The following is a 23295-nucleotide window of genomic DNA, read 5'->3' as shown; positions in this document are numbered from 1 at the left end:
GACACAGTTTAAAACTAAAGCTATGTCCAAAATTGCTCACACGTTTACTGTTTCCTAAATAGAGAACACCACATAGTACACTACATGGGGAAGTGGCGACCGAAAATGATTGAGCGATTTTGGACACAAAGTATATATAGTTCACTCGAGAGCACTATGCCTGAACATCTTTGCAACATATATGGACTTTGTGCACATCCAAACAAATACATTTTCATTTGAAAATGTTTTGGCCTTCCGTCCACACTGAGATGAGCTTTTTCAAAACACTCTCTCAAGTAGATACATTTGAAAAAGCTGCCTTTGTGTCACATGACAGCAAATATGTCATAGTTTTCATATATTTCCATTTTCCCTGTCCACACTACAACACAGTCATGTGATCCACTCAACCCAAGACAATCAAGATGGCGGACCATGTTGTAGCAGCGTTGTTGTATCTGATATCCACTTTGATAGTGTTAGGCATGTATAAATGTTACTTTGATTAACCTTCACATTGCATTCCTTCAAAAGGCAATGTGAATTTTACTCTGAACTCAATATGATTGTATATGAGGTATCATTTGAAAGCTTAGAGTCTGCTCTTCCAGTGATGTCACCATACTAATGGCAGCTTGAAAGTTTGTCTCCCCAACAATCAGTTAAAAATAAGCACTAAATCTTGAATAGCAACTTTAATTTGCAACGGACCACATGGAGGATGGGGCAAAAATCCTGACTAGGCGCAAGCAGAAGAAACAAACACAATCTGAGAGTCATGAAAGAGAAGAAACCCGAATTCAAAACAAGGCCCAGACAAGAACGCACTGGAGCCAGAGGAGGTGGTTTGCCTAGCAACAATCCTTCAAGCTATGAGACTTCAGGCGAGATAATTTGGATAATCTAAAAGGAATCAAAGTAGAGCTGCACGATTCTGGATAAACTGAGAATCATGATTTTTTTGCTTAAAATAAAGATCAAAATTCTCTCACGATTCTGAAAAAAAAAAAAAATTATTTCAGTGATTTACAAAACCTGGACATAAGGGTACTAAACAAAGTAACGTAATGTACTAGAGGTTCTGACAAAATGTGCCCTGTTTCAATCAATGCAAAAATGCAATAAAGTTGTAAATCAAATATATAAACTTAAAATGTCTCAAGTCCACAAGAGGGCGCAAGGAATACATTACAAACTAAACAGCACCTTGTGATTATTGCCAAAAAAATAAAGATCATGTTAAAAAGTGAATAAAACAGAAATAAAAAGATTTAGGTTTCTCACATGCTAAGTAATACGCAAAACGAGAGGGGAAAAGCTTCATAAACAGTTTGTGTTGCACTGGTAAGCAAATATGCAATAAAACACTGCTTTTAAATAAAATATTAACAATTTAAATTAAAACAATGAGGCCTTTACATGTTTCCCTTGTAAAAATTGCTTCAAGCTTGTAAAGGAATTATTCAAGAGCCAGTAATTAAATAGAGAAGAGTAAACAGTGCTTTAAGTTTTCCAGCAACAATAACAAACATTTCTAAAATTATAATATAAAAACTTTTTTTTTTTTTTTTATAATTTAATGCAAAATGAAACAAATTAAATATTTACATACATTACATAATTTAAATGTTTACATTAATATTGCCTACAGATAGGTTTTATTAAAAGCTAGTGGTCGACCGATATATTGCTGAGGCAGACAAATCGCCCCGATATGCTGATTTATTGGCATCGGCCGATAAATTTTCCCCTTTGGCTGATTTGTTTCTTGAGGGCGCTGAAAATCGCCTGCTGCATGTGAAGCGACTGAGACATGAAAACGACCAGTCACGGTTCATTTTTTTTGTTATGTGCCTTTGTGTTAATACAATAATAGACCGGTGTGCAACACAGTCTCATTTGAAAAGTCTGTATATCAGAGCCGCGGCAGATGCGTTTGAGCACATAATGTTAAAGTGCTCGCCTGTTTCATTCTCCCTCTCTCTCCTCAACAGTTCCCTGTAACTTTTAACGGTCTTGTCTTTATTGGCAACTATCAATAAAACTAATATCATATACCGTCTGCAAATAGACCGATATCTCATTGAAACAGATGTAATAAACCAACCTCACACAACTTCAGAAGATCCAGCATCCTGTGGAACGTTCATAAATCTTCCTCTGAAGCATGTATGCTAACCGTCTCTCCACAACAGTTCACTGTAACTTTTCTAATGATGAAAAGGCAAATATCAATAACATTTCTATTATATACCATCTGCAAATATGCAGCTATCTCGTTTAAAAAGATGTAATTCATTAACAAAAAATTCTGCATTTTCTTAACACTGAGCGCTCATCTAATATCTTTCTCTGAAGCACATATTCTATCAGCCAGAATCAAAAGTTCCTCTGATTCACAAATCATGACGGTCTGTCCGTGACAATCCAAGCAAGCAACACAGGCTGTTTAAACTGTCAGGAGATTCCTGCTCGCACTGGATGCGCACGAGCGTGAGTGCATCTTCAAAGTAAAATTGCTTCACGTGTGCTATAAGTAAATGTATTATTCACTATGCACTATATGTGCAATTGGTTTGTTTCAGAATTTTTGGGAAAAATATGATTGCTAACGTGGACAAGCCATCCATGGTTACTGGACCGTCTTCCTAATATATTAACCATTTCTTAATGTGCAAATAAATTATACAAATGTGATGACTAAACAGAAATCAGAAGAAACTGCTATCTACCATTTAATATACAATATTATTGTTAGATTCTTTTTTACAACGTTAAAGTGAAATTGAGTAAATATAGTGCTAAATAAGAGCTTATAATTTTTTTTTAGCAATTTTATGTTATTTACTATATTAAATTATGTGATATATCTGAATTACCTATTGGCTACCCTGTTCTCTGGACATAGGCCATTAAAAAAACGTGGTCAATCACTATTAAAAACAGTGCAGAATCTCATGCGCACAAGCAGACACACGCATGTGAGCGTCTCAGAGCAGCTGGCTGTAATCAAACTGCGCACGCATAGAGAATTTAGTCCAATCTTGGTCATGCTGTAATTTTTTAGCATTAAAATATTGAACTGAGCAGATATTCTGTCACACTCCTGACTAATCGTGGCTGCACCCTGCAGTTTGTAAACCACTGTGCTGGACAAACGTCTTTGGCTGCTGCATTTTAGTTTGTTCAGCATCTTGTGCAGGTGCGCTTTCTTTTGTAGATGCCATATAAAAATAAACATTTAAAAATGCATCTTGAAGTGAATTTACTAATTTAAATATGACCGCCTTACAAAAGGCATGCCATGGGAACGTACATTTGCAGAATTGTTGTCATTTAGAAATGAGATTGTGTGGGTGTCTGAATCAAGATTGTGATCTTTTAATGATTAATCGTTCAGCTCTAAATCAAAGAGGAGTTTAAAAAAAACTAACGACAGATTAGAGGAAGCTGAAGGTCAAATTGTAGGATTAGAGGAGAGATTGCAAAACTCCGAAAACATATTGACTAAGGTGCTAAAACTGTAGACCCAACTAAAGTGAGGATTAGAGTCCAAGTGGGCCATTTAAGGTGAAATAATATCTGGATTTATGGGGTCGTGAAAGGGGCTGAAGAGAACTCGGCAACGATTGTTTCTTTCATCAAAATCATGCTAAAGGAAAAGCTTGATCTGCAAACCCAGGCCTCCCTTCAGATTGAAAGGGCACATTGAGCGCTCGCTCCCTGTCCACCGGATAGTGCACTGCCAAGATCAAGTGTGGTTAACTTTCTCAGCTACAGAATTAAGGAGGACATTCTGAAACCAGCATGGAAGAAGGGCTTACATTGACCACGATTATGCTCCTGATTTCATTAGGAAGCGCAAAGATTGTACAGAAGCCAAATTGCAGGTGTTTTTTGCTGATGACACTCGGATGTACAATACAGCAGAGGAGGCGATGAAGGATCTGGCGGAAAGGGTTTTTCACGTCATGGTCATTCAACCTCTGGGGACATTGATGGACCAAATTCAAAGCCTCAACTGGTGTATGAATGGCGGATGAGGAGGAAGAGGACGCAACCGAGATAAGTCCACTTATAAGGAAAAGCTTCAGACTTTTAGACGGTAAATACAGGGAGATGGCTTAAGTGACTCGGTTTAAATAAGGATACTGAAAAACATTATTATGGACGTAATACCGGAAGTCAATCTTACCTCTACTCAGATTGGAGTTATGTTTTTTTAATGATGAAGTGAAGCAAATTGTTCTTTGCCTAGTTATAATGTCACTAAAACGAAGGTCGGGACTTATTTGTCAATCTGACACGTGTGCAAGATTTACTGCAAATAATGTAAACATAAGGGGCCCTCCCCGTTCGGGCTATGGAAGTCTTCCCCCAGAGCCGCAGCGGTGTGGCTCAAGCGAGGTCATGAGAATGATCTCAACTTTGGAAGTCTTAAAAGTTTTTGTTGCGTTTCTGTTATTTAAAAGTTCATACCCTGTTAAAAGTTCTACACTGCCATTCATTGAAGGGGGATGCCTGCTAAATTGTTATGTCATAAGAGGGGCTGCAAAAAGAGAGAGCTGTCTTTAGCACAAGATGTTAAATAATATTAAAGTGGTTACCTTTAACATAAATGGGGTTCTCAATCCAATCAAAAGAAGCCCAATTCTAACAAAACTGAGATTGAAAGGTATTTGGATCATAATGATAATGGAGAGGTATTGCCAACCATGCTTTGGGATGCATACAAAGCTGTGATGAGGGGTAAAATGATCACTTTTACAGCATTACTTAAAAAGACTAGACTGGAGAAACTTAACGAACTACAACAACGTTTAGTGGAATTACTAAATCAACATAAGAAGAATTTAGACTCTAAATCAAAGCAAGAGATCAAAAAGACTCAAGGTGAAATAGGTTATATTTATATGCAAGAAATACAGGAAAAATATATATTTATAAAGCAAAAATATTATAAAGAGGGTGGTAAATCTATTAAACTTTTGGCTTATAGATTAAGAAAACAACAAGCAGACAGAACTATTTATAAGATTTGCGATTCTCCTACTAAAACAACACAATATGGCACAGATTAAATTCTTAAGACTTCTGAGAAATTCTATAAGAAACAATATACTCAGCATCAATTAGACACAGACCCCTAGGCTATGGATTTCATGAACTCCTTGGAATTACCTACTGTTTCTGCAGGTATACAACAAGAGACTAATAGTCTAAATAAATATGGAGCAATTGAACACCGCAATAAGTAGATTGCCTGCATCACCTTTGTCTATTGATAGAATACACTCTTGTAATGGAATTCATAGACCATCATATAATTGCCAACTAAAACCTTCATCAGCCAACTAACTAAGGACAATGCATCGATGTAAATTTTGCAGTTAATCCAGGATGAACATCAAGGACATTAGTCATTTATCTTACAGTTCATACAGAATCTTTTAAAAACGGACCCTCTTAAGATCCTTGCCATTTTTGGGGATTTCCGCCTGGATTTGGCCTACCCAAATTAAAAAGCTTCCCATTCCCACATACTTTGGCCTAAATACACAGTTTTGGTGTCATTTTACAGGAAACCCTTTGAAGTTGCATAAAACACTGCTAAAAATTAAAAAAAATTAAATATATGTTGTCTGAACAGTAATAACCCTCCTAAAAAAAGAGGCTTTTTGATTTTTTTTATATAAATTCATTTTTGAAAGTGTATAACTCAAGCCCTGTAAACCCTAGCAGCAAGCAGACAGTTTTGGCTGTTTCCACTAGATGTCAGCAAATACCTGAAAAAGGAATTTTGTCTGTATCATGTTTTATTTAATATCCATTTCAATTTATTTGAAGGGAGGAATATTACCTTTTTTTGGTGTACTTTCCACCTACCCAAATCTAAAGTCTCCCCATACCCATATACAGTGCTATAAATGCAAAATCCCAGTGTAATTTTACAGAAAACCCTTTGTCATTACATAAAACACTGTTGAAAGTGGTAAATATGCGCTCTGGTGTCTGGTGAGACAGCGTCTGTGTGTTTTGGGCACGTAACCTACCCAGTGATCACTTCACAGTCTGGATGCAATATCACAGCCCCTGATTGGTCTATTTGATCTTGAGAGACATTGCCGGAAAGCGGAGGGTCTAAGCTTTACGGCAATATATGCTTTATCAGGATCGGATGTTTACATATTTTCCTGGATTGTTGAATATCATATAACATTACTTTGTGGGGTTTCTGCACTCGAGGGATTACTTGGGCACACAACCACAGAAAACACCGAAAAACGGCTCATTTTGCAGAGAATAACCTAAGGTAAAGGATTATGTAGCATTTGTGGCTAACTGTGCTGTAGTGCGAGTAGCACGGCAAATATTCAATAATTTCACTTGTATGTTTACAAATGTTGATTGTATACTTCATGATTCATTCGAAGTGTATTAGATATGTGATTATACCTCAATAAAAAGACTTATTGGAACTTCTTACTGGCAATGAGAGCTTTCATTTGATACATGGTTTGTACATGTGCGTCATATTTGAGCGATATGAGACATATGTATTCAAAAACGCACATAATTATGACACGACTTTTGATGGGTGGAACTATGTAATTTATTGTAAATAAGTTACTTAGTGTAAAACAAATGCCAAAGTGATGCATATCTCAAGAAAGTAGACATTCTAAGCTTTCAAATGGTACCAGATATGAGCTCATAACTCCTCCGCATACATTTAAAATTGGAAGTACATTATTACTGACGTAATTTTAAATCCCGGAACCGGGATCGTGGATTTATGTGCAGTTCAAGTCATGGTTTAAAATAAAAGTTTTACACCATGACTTGAACTGCACATAAACAACTACTTTTGGTATTATATTCATGTTGTGTAGTCAGAGGGAAACTGTCTGCCACTGTGAGTCTGGTTTCTCCCAAGGTTATATTTCTCCATTAACCAACATCTTATGCAGTTTTGTGGTCCTTGCCACAGTTGAATTCAGCTTGCTCACAGGGGTTCTAAATACAATTAAAGCTGCAAGCAGCAATGAAAGGGCCATCGCACCCTGGTGCACGTTTGGGGCTGCTGTGCCAGGGGAATGTCACTCCAATATGTTTTTTTTTTTAGCACTTAAATGTTGTTAAGAGTGTATCACAGTGTAAAACATGTAATTTCCTGTTGCCAGCAGGTGGTGCTATGTCTATTGGCACGTAGGTGTATTCAGAACGGGACATTTTATGTTTGAGTTATAACAACTTCCTGTTTCATGGCAAAACATCGAAATTTGTCAGGCCGCCACGGACACGCTGTTCAAAGAAAACTCAAAAGCTTTGCAATTTAGCATTGCCAAGGCCTTTAGATTAGACTGACTAAATATAAACATTGTGATTTAATGAACTCTAGGAGGAGTTCATTAAAGTACAAGGCCTGGAAATGGTAAAAACTGACCAAAAATTTAAGACAAAAATCACAATGGCTGACTTCCTTTTGAGTTTAGGTATGGTTCTGGAACACTTTTTTGTACGTGTTGACATGTTACATATGCCTACAGATTTTCTTACGTGTAGGTGAAACGTGGCATGAGGGCTGCTTCTTTGAAAGGTGGCGCTATCGAGCCATTTGGCCACAATTAATTCTAAAACCAGTATCAGATGTAAATTTTCCCCACTTTTGAGATGTGTGCAAAGTTTCATTAGTTTTCATGCATGTTATGCCTCAAAAATGTGACTCGTTTCATATCTAAATTTGTCCGGCCGCCACGGACACGCCCTTCAACGCAAACTCAAAAGCTTTGCAATTTAACATCACCAAGGCCTTTAGATTAAGACTGACTAAATATAATGTTGATCTGATTAAATCTCTGGGAGGAGTTTGTTAAAGTACAAGACCTGGAATTGTCTTTTGCCAGTAGGTGGTGCTATGACTATAACTGAATATTGGCACGTAGATGTATCCAGGCCGGGACTATTACCAAACATGGGGCAGATTGGACATTGTATGAGTTATAACAACTTTTTTCATGGCGAAACATCGAACTTGGTCAGACCGTCACAGCCATGCTGTGCAGTGAAAACTCAAAAGCTTTGCAATTTAGCATTGCCCAGGCCTTTAGATTAGAATAACCAAATATGAAGTAGATCTGATGAAATCTCTAGGAGGAGTTTGTTAAAGAACGAGGCCTGGAAATGGCAAAAACTGTGCAAATATTGAAGAGAAAAATACAAATTGCTGACTTCTTGTTGAGTTTAGGGCATGGGTCCAAGAGACTTTTTTGTAGGTATTGGCATGTTACACATTTGTACCGATTTGCATACGTGTAGGTAAAGCCATGAGCCATGTTGCCACAACTAATTCTGAAACCCATATCAGAGGTACATTTTTGCCACTTCTGATGCATGTGTAAAGTTTCATGAGTTTTTGAGTATGTTTAGGCCCTCAAAAATGCTATTATATAATAATAATAATAAATGCCTAGAACAACAAAAGGGTCCTTGCACCATCATTGATCAGGCCCCAATTATCATTTTTTTTTTTACACAATTTACAAATCACATTTAATCAAACTACACAATGATCACTGTAAGACATTGTAGATATTACAGTTTTGTTAATGGATGATTTTCTTTAAAGCTGCTTTGAAACGATGTGTGTTGTGAAAAGCGGTACACAAATAAAAATGACTTGACTTGACTTGACTTGAATAAATCCCCAGGCATGGATGGCTTTACTTCAGATTGGTACAAAATACTTAGAGAATCACTGACCTCTAAGTTACTTTCTGCTTTTAACTGTGTATTAAAGGGTGGAGATATTCCTCTCTCATGGAGAGAAGCAATTATTTCAGTCAAATCTAAGGAGTGTGACATCTTTAGACCTATCAGCATTTTAAATATAGACTATAAATTATTTACATCTATTTTATTTAAATAATTTAGATCAGACTGGATTTGTTTGGCAAACACAAGACAACATTAGACGTTCTTTACATATTATCAGTCATATAGTTAAACCCAAGGTTGAAGCTACGTTGGTTAGATTGGATGCCGAAAAGGCATTTGATTTGGTGAGATGAAAATAAATGTATATGGCTATGAATAGATTTGGGTTGCACAAATCGATTGATCAGTCCAATTTGATTTGCTTTATTTATAGAGCCCCTAAATCCATGGATCAGGCAAAATAATAATATTAAAGGAATAAATATGGAGACAGGGGTTCAGAAGGAAGCCTCTTATTCTGATTATATATATCGGTTTACTTAAAGCAGCCAACTCAGTCTTTTCCTGAATTGATGTCACTTCGAGGCTTTTGGGTAATTTTCAGGCTATAAAATGAATGTACTGAAAACCCAAGTACTCATGTTTAATTATACGCTCTGTTATATCAAATTATAATATTAATTGGAAATCTGCCTCAATGAAATACCTAGGAGTAACTCTACCAAAAGATATAGCACAAATATTCCAAGTAAGTTTTGGGCCACTAATTATAAATGTATACAGAGATGGAATCTTATCCCCTTTCTAAGCATGTTTAAGCATGTTTGCTTAAGGGTCTAAATGATCAAGATTAATATTTTACCAAGGCTTTTATAATTATTTCAGTCCCTTCCAGTAAATATACTAGCCCAGCAATCCCTTGAATAGGGCAAATTATTCTCAAGATTTGGATGGCAAGGGAGGAAACCCAGAGTTCGATTTAAAACCCTTCAATTGTCAAAAAGCAAAGGGGGAATGGCTTTACCCTGTTTGAGAGACTATTACTATGCAGCTCAGATAAAACCTCTAGTGAATTGGTGTAACCCTGAATATAGATCAAACAGGAAAGAAATTGAATTTTCAAAATTCCAGGAGGCTCCAGTTCAAGCGTTGCTGGGAGATAAAAGATTGAGTAAATTGTTAGAAATGGATAGTCCTTGGGTAAATGTATCGTTAAGAATTTGGAAAAAGGTAATGACATTATGTTACTTGGATGACTTAGTGGGATTGTTCCCAACAGAATAGATAACAGATTCAAGAAATGGGTAACACATTTTCCATGCCTGATCAAAACAACACAAGGAGCAGGATGTTGGAGACTGTGTGGAGATATTAATGCAAATCTTCTACATATTTTTTGGGAATGTCCTTCCCTGACCCCCTTTTGGTATGAGTTCACAAATGTTTTCAAGATGAAAATTGGTTGTACAGTATAAATCAGAGTGCATTATGTGCATAAAATAATTAACTGTACACTTCACTGTCCTGTAACTACAAACTGGCAAACACCCTATATAGCGGATGTCGGCAACCTTTGGCACTATGGAGGGGTAATCACTGGCACGCCAGCAAGAGATGTATAGACTATTTTACTTATATAAATACCTACATTCCAATCTATATCTTGATGTAATCTTTCCTCATGATCACGCACTGTTTTCATGAGCCGAATGGGAGGCTAAACACAAATTTTAAATGTGACAACACTGCAGTATACTTAACAGACTCATGCAGCGCGTGCAATCTATTAGTGCATCACGAGCCGGCAGTGCTTCACTTTCGATTAATTGTGTGAGTAAATACACCACTTTGCTTCGGTCAGGCAGCGTGGATGACAGCCTACATTCTGTTTCATTTGTTTCTTTGAGCTCTTTCAGAACACGTAATATGGAAAACACCACTTGAGATTTCCAACCCAGCATACAAGTACACTCCTTAAACCATAGTCACACTCAAAATTACATTAAACCATTAAAAGAGAAAACATAAACCCACTTCGTGTGGTTAAAAAAATCTGAGTCTATTCAAAATAAAAATTAAACCTGGAAATAAAGTTTTAGGATGTTGCAGGTGCGATTCACCGAAAAGGGCTAAATAGTTGATCGGCTTGTGATGTGCGTATGGCTTGCATGCGCAGTGCGAGTCTAGTCACACTTTAACAGTGTTTAATCTCCCATTCAGCTTACGAAAACACGCTGTGTAATAAACGAGGAAGGATTACATCAAGATGTACAGTACTGTGCAAATGTCTTGGGCACATACGAAGTTTCACAAAAACATTTGTCTTCAGCTTTAGTGTGTCAATAGGAAATATACATTTTAGACTCCCATTTCCTTTTGCAAATAGAAAAGATTAGAATAGAAGAACAGGGAGCCCTGCAACAGATGTCATGTTCCCCCACAGAGCCCCCACTCAACATCAAGTCAGTCTGAGGTTACATGAAGAGACAAAATCAATTGAGACAGCCTAAACAGATAGAAGAACTGTGATGAATTCTCCAAGAAGCTTGGAACATCCTATATGCCAACAACCAAGAAAAACTCTGTCCAGGTGTACCTTGGAAAATTGGTGCTGTTTTAAAAGCAAAGGTGGCCACACAGAATATTGATTTGGCTTTTTTATGTTTACTGGACTTTGTATGACATTTAGTGATAAATGAAAACTATTTATGTCATTATTTTTTAAGGCATCCTCACAACATGCAACATGTTTCCCAAGTACCTAAAACTTTTGCAAAGTATTGTAGATTTGAATGCAGGTGCGAAAAACTTAATATAAATAAAATAGCTGGCTCCTCTCTTGCTGTTGCTTCTGTTCTAGTGATTACCCCACTGTGAGGTTTTGAAAAATGTATGACATAATATAAGAAATATTTAAGATTCCACACAATTTTATGATCTGTAATCAAATAAGAACATTTGTGACATTAACAGCTTTCTTTCACAAAATTCACATTATCTTATTATACAATAATTATTATTATTGATTATATCATAATCATCGTGTTTTGCAAAAAATTTCACTCAAACCGTTATGCTGATAATATAATTTGAAATTAAAAATAAACAATTAAATTAGAAAAAAGCCATTGACCAGGAAAATAAAAAATGGCACTCGATGTCAAAAAGGTTGCCGAACCCTGCTATATATGGACAAGGGAGTCATTTCACACAAGAACAACAGAGAGCAACATAGTGTCTCTTGAATGAGACTTCAGAGTACATGGTTTGACTGAGTCTGTTTTCTCTCCATCTATCTGCTTCCAACTCATCTGTCTCTTTTCCTGTGTCTCTCTCTCTCGGTCTGATGAATGATCAGATCCATATGGCTGAAAGTCTCGAGAACATTTCAACAATGTTTCTTCCTTAGCAACTCTCACTTTACAAACATATACAACAAAACACTCTCATATTTATTCTCTAAATGTCCAGCTGACTGCCAGATATTGTTGTGTTTATTATTTCGTTTCGTCATGTGCTTACAGGTATGACTCACTTTATGACCATTGCTATATCAGAAGGGTCATCTCATTCATACACATTCATTTCTCAGTCTCAGAACGATACAAATATTTTGAATAATATTAAAATAAAAAAAATTTGGTCATTTTCTGATTTCTTATGCATATGTCAAGTAAATGTGTTAACCCAATTGCCATAACCTGATCACACAAACATTCTGGTTTATTTGGTTAAATCCATGCCTTCAGAAATGTTATGAGGTGTGGGTGAGAAACAGATCCATATTGAAGTCCTTTTTTACTTTAAATGTTCACTTTCGCATTTTTCTTTTGTATTTGCCGATTCACATTCGATTCACATCACCAACCACTAACAGGGAGGTGAATTTATTGTAAAAAAGAACTTAAATATTTATCTGTTTCTCACTCACACTGATTATATTGTTTCAGAAGATATGGATTTCACCACTAGAGTCATATTAATTACTTTTATGCTGCCTTTGTGCTTTTTGGACCTTCAAATTCTGGCCACAATTGCATGGACCTACAGAGCTGAAATATTCTTCTGAAAATCTTAATTTGTGTTCCGCAGAAGAAAGAAAGACATACACATCTGGGATGGCATGAGAGTGGTTAAATGAGAGAATTTTCATTTTGGGTGAACTATCCTTTTAATGTCTGTATTTTTGTGAACAAAATTCCTTGTTTACAAAAAAGGAAAGAAACCTGAAAAACCCGGTGTGGATCTTCACCAGTAATCTCACCTTGTGTTTGGAGTTGTGTGTGTGCTCGCTGGTGTCTGCAGTGGTGTATGGGAGACTGCTGGACGAGGAAGATGGGTCTCTGTCTCTCTCCTTGTCTCCAAACCAGGAGAAAGGCATGCAGGTGGGGATCGAGGTCATGGACTCTGAGGGTGAGACTCGAACGTCTCCACACGACTCCTCCAGGAGCTCTGCTGAACCCCTAAAACACAAGATGACATATGATCTTTTAGCTACCAGTAACGGTGTTAGCATGTGTAATTTATTCACTTTTACTTTACATTACAAAACCTTCTCTGCAACGTTGGTCATTTTTGTATGGATTTCATTGCACTAATTGAAGCTCCGCTGTTGACCTTAGTCAGGTAGACGAGATTTTTATTCACCACTTCATTCCCATCAAAAATTCAATATGGTCCCTAGAATGTACATATTTCTATAGCATGCAGAGAGAGAAATCTATAAGTGCCATCACTCTAACTTGTTTGAGATTGAAGAAATTTAGTGTTGAAATTGCACCCCAGTCTCCACTAATTAGAAACTGTGTGTGTGTGTATACCTGCTGTCCAGTGACGCCCTCATAGCTTCTTTTTGTTTTTTCCCTTTTCCTCCAGATTTACGCAAGCCACTTTCAGAACAATAGACAATAGAATCAGAAATACACATACACAGAAAACAAAACAAAATACAATTTGCCAGACAACTGATAGAGGTTATAAGGGTATAATGATTTGTTGTTTACATTTTTTTTGCACCTACCCAAAATCTGGGAATCTCCTTTTGTTTTTTCCAGCAGCATCATTGGACTCATCTGAAATAAACACAATTGAATCAGAGCACAAACACAGCCACACATCTGTAACAGTCCAAACAAACACATCTGCTCATGAATTGATTAGCTGGTTCCTTTTGCAGAGAAAACGCTACATCATATTCAACATCATAATAGACACTTTCACACAGTAAACCTGATGAATGGAGGTAAAACTCCTGCAAGAACTTTTCAGGTAAAAGTTCCACATATATTACACACAGGGCTCGAGTTGAGGGGGGATATGAGGGGATGCCGTCCCCGTTGTTGCAAGAAATACCAAAAAGCATCCACCTTGTAACGCCACCATCCCCCCTTTCCATCCCCTTTAGATCAATTGTGTTATGTATTACTTATCATGCAAGTAAGATTTGACATTTTCTACATTTTATAAATAACAGACGTTAAATATTGGTAATTAGCCGATCAGAATTAGATTGACATTTTTCGGGTTGCCAGATTTCTATAGGTGAAATCCCCAAATTAGATTTTCACTTGTACAGTTTGGAAATAATCTGCTTTAATCATGCAAACTGGCAATCTTGAGTGTGTGATCTTTCTCTCCACTGCAAAAGACACCGGTTTTCTGAAAACACTGGTAATCAGGTATGTCGGAGTTTAGCGATGTGTTGAACTTTCTAGTGTTCACATGAAACTTACGCCACTGAAGGTAAGGCAAGTTTTGAAAAGTGGCAAAGAAAACAGTTCAAGAAAGGAAAAAAGAAGAGAAACAGAAGGTGAGATATTGACGAGTGTACAGTTACAACATGTACATGTTTTTAATTCCAACCCGTTTTCAGGGTTTAAAATGCTTTTGTGTAGAACAACTTTTTTACACCACTGTTTAAACTCTTGAGACCCCCACATGACTGCTGTATGCATTTACCATTTCCATTTTGACTTGTAACTAATAGCACCTAATAAACATGTTAATAATAATAATAATAATTTCTAGAGCAAATCGTTTTGTCGGTATGTCCTCATATGTGGACAGCAAGACTTACATTGTAAAATTGTAAATAACACCAAGCTATAGAAAGTCAGATTTTTTTCATCAAATTGTTTATTATGTGTCCAGGAGTATAGGTAATTCATATTTTTGGGACGTTACAGACATAACAGCTTTTCTGTAAAGCTGAATAAATCATTCTAATTCGAATAACCCTCATCCAATCACTGCCAATCATGTTATAATAAAATTTAGCATTATAAAATTCTGAATCCATGTACTGATTATCATTGTCCCATGTCTGACAAACATGTTGAGTGGCCCAAACATCATCTGCAGCCTAAAAGTAAACTTTTCATCAATTTTTTTTCTTCTTCAATTCTGTACCACATTCAAACGGGTTTGGCAATCCCCACTGCACACCTCACTGGTTCACAAACTCTTTTAAAATATTCTGTTCGGTTGAGACCAGTCAGTGAGTTACCGCATCTGCTCTGTCCTCGTGCTGCTATGATTAATCGGTGTTCATAATGAATCTGTATAGCGCGGTTTAATTCCGCTTCTGAAGCGAGCAAAATGCACACCAAAACATACAGATGACAGTGGAAGCATCATTACTAGAGATGCACCGATTGCAATCCTACTCACACAATCGACACATCATACAAATTTCAAATCATTTGTGACCTCAACCTGGCAACCTACAACCCAGTTGCAGATCTAGACATTTTTATATCTGCGCAGGTAGTAGACGTGGGAAGTTGAATCAAGCATCACTTGTAGATGGGAGAAGAAGACTCAGGTGGTGCTCCGGTGAAAAAAGCAAGTATACATGTACATTTAACAACAGCTGGACGGAAGAATTTAATTTAATATATCGACAATACCGACATATTTTGCTATGTGTGTCGCACTAATTTTAATATTGGACACGATGGGAAAAATGACGTTATTCAGCACATTAAATCAAAATGGCACAATTTGTATGTATTTAGCCTAACTTTGCCAAACCATACACAGAGCAGACCCTTTTAGACCCTCAAGACTGAGACATGTGATAATTATTTTTACATTTTTATGAAAAGACACATTTTGTTCAAGTCATGTTGTGGAACCCTGAGAAAACATCTTGATATTTTTGACTCAAAAATTAATTATATTTAAATATATATATATATATATATATATATATATTATATATATACTTATAGAAAAAAGTGTTTATAAACTAATTAATCATTCATTTCCAAAAAGTTTTCAATCACATGTATTCATGGTGCAAAGTATTATAATACTTTTTACTTGATGGTTACACCACATGACAATTTCAGATCATTTATTTTTTTTATTTTTTTGAGAATGCTATAAAATAAAACAAACAATATATGATTACATTTCTGAGAGCATGGCTTAAGTGTTTAAAACTAGATTTTAAAAAGATCTCTCATTTTAACACCTTGGACAACCTTATTTGTCAATGACCCATAAGTATTATGGGTCATTGATACTTTATTATTAATATAATTATTTTTTTTTGACTACACCATCCCTTTTGAAATGTATTTACAAATCGACAACTGGTTACAAAGCAACAGCCTTCAGTGTTTTAGGCCCGTATACACCTGTTATCAAGATGTGTTTTGGGAGATCCGTTTGAAATGGGGAAAGGCCAGAGACAATACAGGGTTCAAAACATTTTGAGATTCGTCCACTTCAACTGTTTTCGGAGTGGAAAACGCATGTAACCACATTGGCCGTGTAAACACTTATCTGTTCAAAGGCATTCTAACAGCAGAGGTACCACTTAATTGTAAATCAACCATTGCACCAAACAACACACTTCATCAGGTTTTGTCAAACTTGTACAAACTTGTGGAGCCCATACCAGTTCAAGTGTTGCTGTGACTTAAGCAAAAGGGGCTTATACAAAATAGAGGTAGAATGATATAATGGTTTTACAGATTAATCTATGCCGATAGTTACATTTTGGGGCTATCGGTTATAAGCAAAAATCTATGGTAAAAGTAGTGGAGAGTTTTTTTATTTTTTTTATTATTCCTCCATGTTCTTCGGCCAGCGCTTAAGGATTCAATAATTAGAACTCTTTTCTATGGTTCTATGTTATAACATCGGCCTCTAGATGTGAAATAAAAACCATCATGTGGGGATCTAAATATTTTATCAATGAAAATATTCACCCATATGTTTGTCCTTCAATGCATTTTTAATCATTTTTATTACATAATCAAGTGTACTAAATTCAAGCGAGCATGCAAAGAAAAAGGTGACTACACGGAGCGCCAAGTCAGTACATACATCGTGTCTCCAACTGCATAAATTGTGCATAATAATTAACCAAATTCCTTATTAAACCTTGTCTAGTAAAATATATATATATACACAAAACCCTTCATCTGGTGAATTTATAGGCTAAAGAAAGCATAATTTGGGGAATATTTACATATAGAGCAATGTACCAGAACCAAGTATCCATTGCAAAATAAAAGTCCCCAAGTATTTTAGGCTTGCTTTTCCACGCACGACCCTGCGGCCTCATGCGAGGACTCCATATTTTGAATTCGCTATACGCAATGCAGAATTTAAATGAATAATAACTGACTAAAAACTGTTCACAAGATTCTAGACTGTTTTTTAAAGGGTTAACTTCTGCTGCACAGAGTCACGTGACACAATAGCATGCTGTCAATTTCCGTGAAGTGCTCCTATGGATGCAGCGCCAACAAAAGTGCCTCTGGTAAGAAATCACTTTACAACCAAACATGTTTCAGTGAAAAAATTTAAAGAACAGCATCTCTAGTTTCATTTGATATTCTGCTTTAAATATTTAGTTAATTTTTCCAGATTTGGTTCACTGATAAACATGAAGTACTCGGATGAGTGCTGTGGAGTGGTTTTCTGACAAGTCGCTCCAAAAACCTGTATGTTATTTTGAATAACTTTTCACAGTAACAAATCTATGGGTTATTTTGCTTCATTTAAAACAAAATGTTGTTATATATTTGTTTGTCAACACTGTACAATAAGGTGCTTATTCAGTAACATTAGTAAATGCATTCCTGTATATTTACTGTGCATTTTCACATTGAGAATAAACGTATTCATCCAAAGCTGAAAAATTTGGCATTCAGAGGCTTTATATGGAGAGAAGATAAAAATAAGGTGCATTTGAAACTGTTCTGAGACCAGTGCAGACAGACAACAACACACTGGAGTTAAGTCATTCACTAATTAGAGAGCAAGGGAGCATCCTATAACACTCTATGCATTGAAGTGCATTCAATCCTAAAATCCGACCAAAAGTTCAGTTTCAGGCTGCAGACGATGTTTGGACCACTCAACATGTTTGAAAGACATGGGACAATGATAATCGGTAAATAGACTCAGAATTGTTTAAATCTTGATCTCTAGAAAATCAGCTGTAATGTCTATATCATCTCAAAAACATGAATAACTAACACGCCTGGACACATAATAAACTATTTGATGAAAAAAAATGGACTTTCTATAGCTTGGCATTTCTTAAAATTTCACAACTTAGTCCACATGAGGACATACATTTTTAGGAAAACTATTTGCTCATGAATTAAGCTGGGGTCTCAGGAGGTTATATTTAAAAGTCCCACATTATGCACCAAATCTTAAGGACTACCGGTAATCTCAGTTGCTTCCTGCGTTACAGTGGAGGCATAGCACGTGTGGAGGCTTCACGCTATTCTCAGCAGCATCCACGCACAACTCGCCACATGTCCCACCGAAAGTGAACCACATATATAGCCAAGACGAGGAGGTTACCCCATGTGACTCAACCTCCCTAGCAACCAGGCCAATTTGGGTGCTTTGTAGACTTGGCTGGAGTCACTCAGCACGCCCTGGATTTGAACTCGCGACTCCAGAGGGTGGTAGTCAGTATCTTTTCTTGCTGAGCTACGCAGGCCCCTCTGCATCTGGGATTTTATTCATTTTGGACTCTTGTAGCCTTTATGTCGGTGCCCATCATAGTAAGAGAAAGACTTTGTTTTTTACATTCTATAAATCAAATCTAAAAGGTAACTAGAGGCCGATTAATCCACATCTGCTTTTCCATCATCTTGGTTATCGGTATCGGAAAATCCAAGATTGGCCAACCTCTAAAGGCGCAATCACATTTATCTTTGCACATCGAAATACCACAGGCGAAGAAGGCGTGGGCAGATGATAAGCGCATGTGAAACCAGCAAAAAGCTAATTGTAAAGCAGCCTCTTTAATGCAGCACTTTATTCTCTGTGAGAGGTGAAGTTAAAATCTCACTGCTAAAATGATATTCTTGTCCATTGTGAATATTCAGTGTAGCTGTGTAAGAAGCACCACCCACATAGGGGTTATTGCCTAACCAAGCAACTTCCTATTGGTCAAAAAGGCGAATTCGCCTGTCAAAGTTCACCAAACGTGAACTCCACGTGAAATCCAGGAGGGGAAAATTCTTCGCCAACAAAAGTCCATCATGCAATTCAAGATTGCACAGATTCCCACTGAGATGACGTTATTTCAAACATGGAATTTCATGTGAAGTTAAATGTGACCGCACCTTAATACCAAATACTAAAAAAATGTGGAACTTCATGTAAGTTCCACATCTTACTCAAATTGGTATGTGGCAAATATAATTTGAAATTAAATGTATTAGTAATATACTGTAAGAATAAATTATAAAAGAGGGTAAAATGGAACCATTTTCACTACTGGAAACTTTTTTAGTTTTGCAAGTTGCAAGATTTCAGAAAGATCAAAATTTTAACCAGAATATGTGCACTCTGAAGTCCAGACTTCTGTTATCGGCCAAAAGCAATCATACTGAAATGGCCATATATCAAGTCAGGCTAGCCATATATAACAGTCTATCCGAGTATCAACTTGTTACCTTTGATCTCCTTAACCTTGCCTTTGGACTCTCTCTTCTTTACGATGGCGGGGGAGGAGTCTTTGGGTGGTGAGAGGGTGGGGCGTTGTGAATCCCTCTGCACTGACTGGCCGCTGCTCACCCCAGACCAGACTGCCTCTTCTTTTGGGGAGGATATAACCAGCGGCAGGGACAAACTCTCCTGGATCGATCTCCTGTAAGGTGGAGGAGACTCAGGACTCATCGATTTACACCCATCATCATCCTGAGAGACAGAAGGAGAAAGAAATGGAATGACATGAGGTTGAGTAAATGATGATTTTTTTTTTTCGGGTGTAGTTTTCTTTAAGTTTTCCTTGCCACTGACCTGTGCAGGTCCTGCTGGTGAGCTGAGTGTCTGTTTGAGTTTACTGCGGGATGGTGGTTGTCGTTTAGACCTCTGAGCCAGATGGGCTCTGGCACGAAGAGCACTGGTGTCCAAACGTTCCGTTTCAGGTACGACCTCACTCCAGTCTGTACCTGACATATTAAACCATACTGCATATTACACATGAAAGGAACAAAATTCTGCAACCGTCTGCCACAGCTACTCTTAAGACAGTGTCTTATTCCCTATTATCAACTTCAGTCCTTCACTGTTATAGGCCAGGAAGAGCTAATAAAAATTTTAAAGCATCAAAAGCTACAGCATGTATGCTAGACCATATACCCACTAAGCTAATAAAAAAGGCATTTCCTTTTATTTCAAAACCTCAACTTAACAGGTTAACTCCTCACTATATTTAGTACATGTACCCAGAATCTTCAAGTTGGCAGTTATCAAACCACTTATCAAGAATCCACAGCTTGATCCTGGAGAGTTGGCTAATTACAGATCTATTTCAAATCTCCCATTTTTGTCGACAATACTAAAAAAAGGCAGCGTCCTCCCAACTATGTTCATTTTTACAGGAAAATTATATCTGTGAAAAATGTCAAATTTCAGTCAGAATTTAGACCCCAAGCCTAAAGACAAGCGCAGTCACCTTTGGCTTGCTCTCTGGGGGCCCAAACACAAATAATTTTTAAGTTTAAAGACATAACTGCAAAATTTTCATGAAAGCTACTTTGAAACTATATGTATTTTTAAAGGCACTAAACAAATAAAACAAATCGTAGTAAACCCTATAATGACTGAAAATACTATGATTTAAACAACTTTACAGCTCAATTAATACACTTGACACATTCACTCATTGATTAATCATGGCTGATTTTGAATACTAAATTTCTACAATGGCATCTGAACTGAAAACTATTGATTTTAAAGGATGCAATCAATTACTAATTATTGGCATTCTATAGCCTTTAAAAAGCATAAAGAGATTAAAAAAAAAAATGAAGCTTGTTCTCACCCAGGAGAAGTGAATCTGCAGACTTACTGCCTGACAGTGAAGACTCATGACCACTGCCTGATTCAAGCATCGCCAACTAGAGAGAGAGAGAGAGAGAGAGAGATGAGTGTGATGATGTAAAAGTCTGCCCTCTCTGGTCTCTGTCATGTGTAAGTGCTCTCACCCTTTGCAGCAGATCTTCAATCTGATATTTATACATTGCCTCTCTCTCATCCAGAGTTCTTCTGAGCCCCTCCTCTCTTCGCTCGAACTCTGCTTCTCTATATCACACAAATATATCCAGCCAATCAGAATGCTTCATTTTAATCTCAGAATTTGAATGTGCCATCATTAATTTAAAAGGGATAGCTTCCCAAAAATAATGTCATCATTTATTATTATGGATTAAACCAGAGTCAGTCCTCATTCCCAAATGATGTGGAGATTCAAAGTCTCCACATTCAACATCTTTTGCAGGCTTATAATAGATTTTGGAAAGAAACTTATGTAAATTTAAGTAATTTTTCAGTGAAAATCTTGACGTTCATTGTGCGTTCACAAGCACTATGAGAGAAGCTTGTTCACAGTGGTACATGTGTTCATATGTAAATTTCAGTTCTGCCATGACAACTTCAAAATTATTCTTTACTATTCTCTACTCTATTCTCAACTCTAAAATAAAGTGTTATAATGGATATGATCAATTTAGTTTTGGCGGACAAGATCTGCCTACGCTGCTGCAAAATTAGACATACATACAATCCCGTGAAGTAGATCTAGACAAGCGCTGCTAGGGAGGAGGAGGGTTTTACTTAGAAAACTCCTGCAGTGAAACTAGCTTATCTGCAAACAACAGAGGCAATTTGAATGTTCGATTTGAGTATTCTCTTGGCATTGAAAACCCATTTTACTTAATGTGTCTTTCCAAGTAAAACTAAATATTCAACAAGAAAAAAACAAGAGACTTGATTTTATCCATTAGGAATTGACTGGATCATGAAAGGCGGTAGATAATTTATTGGTTGGCCGATATTATCGGCGTATATGTTTATGAAAACGTTTTTTTTCAGAACATATAATGAAGAAAACAATGGTTTATAATTGGTGTCATAATGTAGTTTGTCCAGCAGAGCGCGCTCCGACTCCATTGTTTACGCTGATGGTGGTACTGCAGACAGTGTGGATTTAAGCAGTGCAGAGTTAAGCGGTGTCTTCATGGTAAGTAGTTAACTAGTTTGTGAAATACATGTGGAAAAGTTATTAAAAATTACCCCATCATTTTCCCTTTTCAATATAACTAATACAACAATAACCATTTCTCTGGCAACCATGTCACTCGTGTTTATCACATCTGTTTGTTATGTTAGCCAGCTATAGTTTTTCAGTGCAGTCAGTAATGAAGCAGATTGAAAGGTAAACATAAGAGCATAATTTTGCAGCTCAGCAGACAAGTTGCGGTGGTGGATTGTGTCTGTTGAGTGTTATTTTCATGCTACATTGTTACCTAGTTGCTGAGACGCAATGCTGGAAAGTAAATAAAGTCCATCTTCTACTCTGTCACAACAAGCTTATAGCTAACTAGCTAACCATGTAGCTACTTTCAATGCTTGTCAGCTGAGTGGAAGCTAATGTGTAAACATGTATTCACCAAACTGTTTTGTTCAGGATTCCCCCTTCAACCGAACAATTCCAGTCATTGCATTTATAAATGTAATATTTAAATGTCTGGTTTTCCACTGTTCAAAGTTTCCCCTGAACTTGTATAGCAGAATACGGTGTAACACCGCTTGACTCGGCAGGTGTAAATGCTTCTTGTTTTACAATATGCCCCTAATTGACTGACAGTATTATAATAGTCAGCATTTGACTGATACTAAACAGTACTACTGATGTTTATTTAGCTATTTATTTTACTTTTATTTATTGTTTATTTTAATGGTCAGCATTTGACTGATACTAAACAGTACTGATGTTTATTTAGCCATTTATTTTATATGAATTTATTCTTTATTTAAATGGTCAGCCATTGACTGATACTAAACAGAGCATTGATTTCATTTAGCTATTTATTGTATTTTTATTTATTCTTTATTTTTTCAGGGTTCATTTCTAGAATTGGTTGACAATGTATAATAATAATAATGTCAAATATTATTTGATAAAAAAAATTAAAGAAAGCAGCCTTCTGAGTACTTTTGCATTGTCATATGCAAAATCAGTACACAATCCAGATAGAAAAGGTCTGTTTTCATTCCAGCTATACTAAACAACTATATTGGCAACCATATTGTAATCTGTGAATT

At 36.6% G+C, this 23295-nt stretch overlaps 1 protein-coding gene across 1 annotated transcript in view; it reads right to left on the bottom strand.

The window, feature by feature from the left end:
• LOC127654763 (neurabin-1-like) overlaps positions 1-23295 on the bottom strand; it is a 92965-nt gene that overhangs the window by 8894 nt on the left and 60776 nt on the right. Inside the window, exons 10-16 of the mRNA XM_052142113.1 lie at positions 21177-21273; positions 21014-21089; positions 19987-20138; positions 19641-19884; positions 13721-13772; positions 13521-13589; positions 12965-13163 (exon numbers count right to left, since the gene is read on the bottom strand). Coding sequence (XP_051998073.1) covers positions 12965-13163; positions 13521-13589; positions 13721-13772; positions 19641-19884; positions 19987-20138; positions 21014-21089; positions 21177-21273 — 889 coding nt within the window. The remainder of the gene's footprint in view (positions 1-12964; positions 13164-13520; positions 13590-13720; positions 13773-19640; positions 19885-19986; positions 20139-21013; positions 21090-21176; positions 21274-23295) is intronic.

Source organism: Xyrauchen texanus, chromosome 14 (assembly GCF_025860055.1).
Source record: "Xyrauchen texanus isolate HMW12.3.18 chromosome 14, RBS_HiC_50CHRs, whole genome shotgun sequence".
Lineage (NCBI taxonomy): Eukaryota > Metazoa > Chordata > Actinopteri > Cypriniformes > Catostomidae > Xyrauchen > Xyrauchen texanus.
This window is presented reverse-complemented; position numbering and strand designations above follow the sequence as displayed.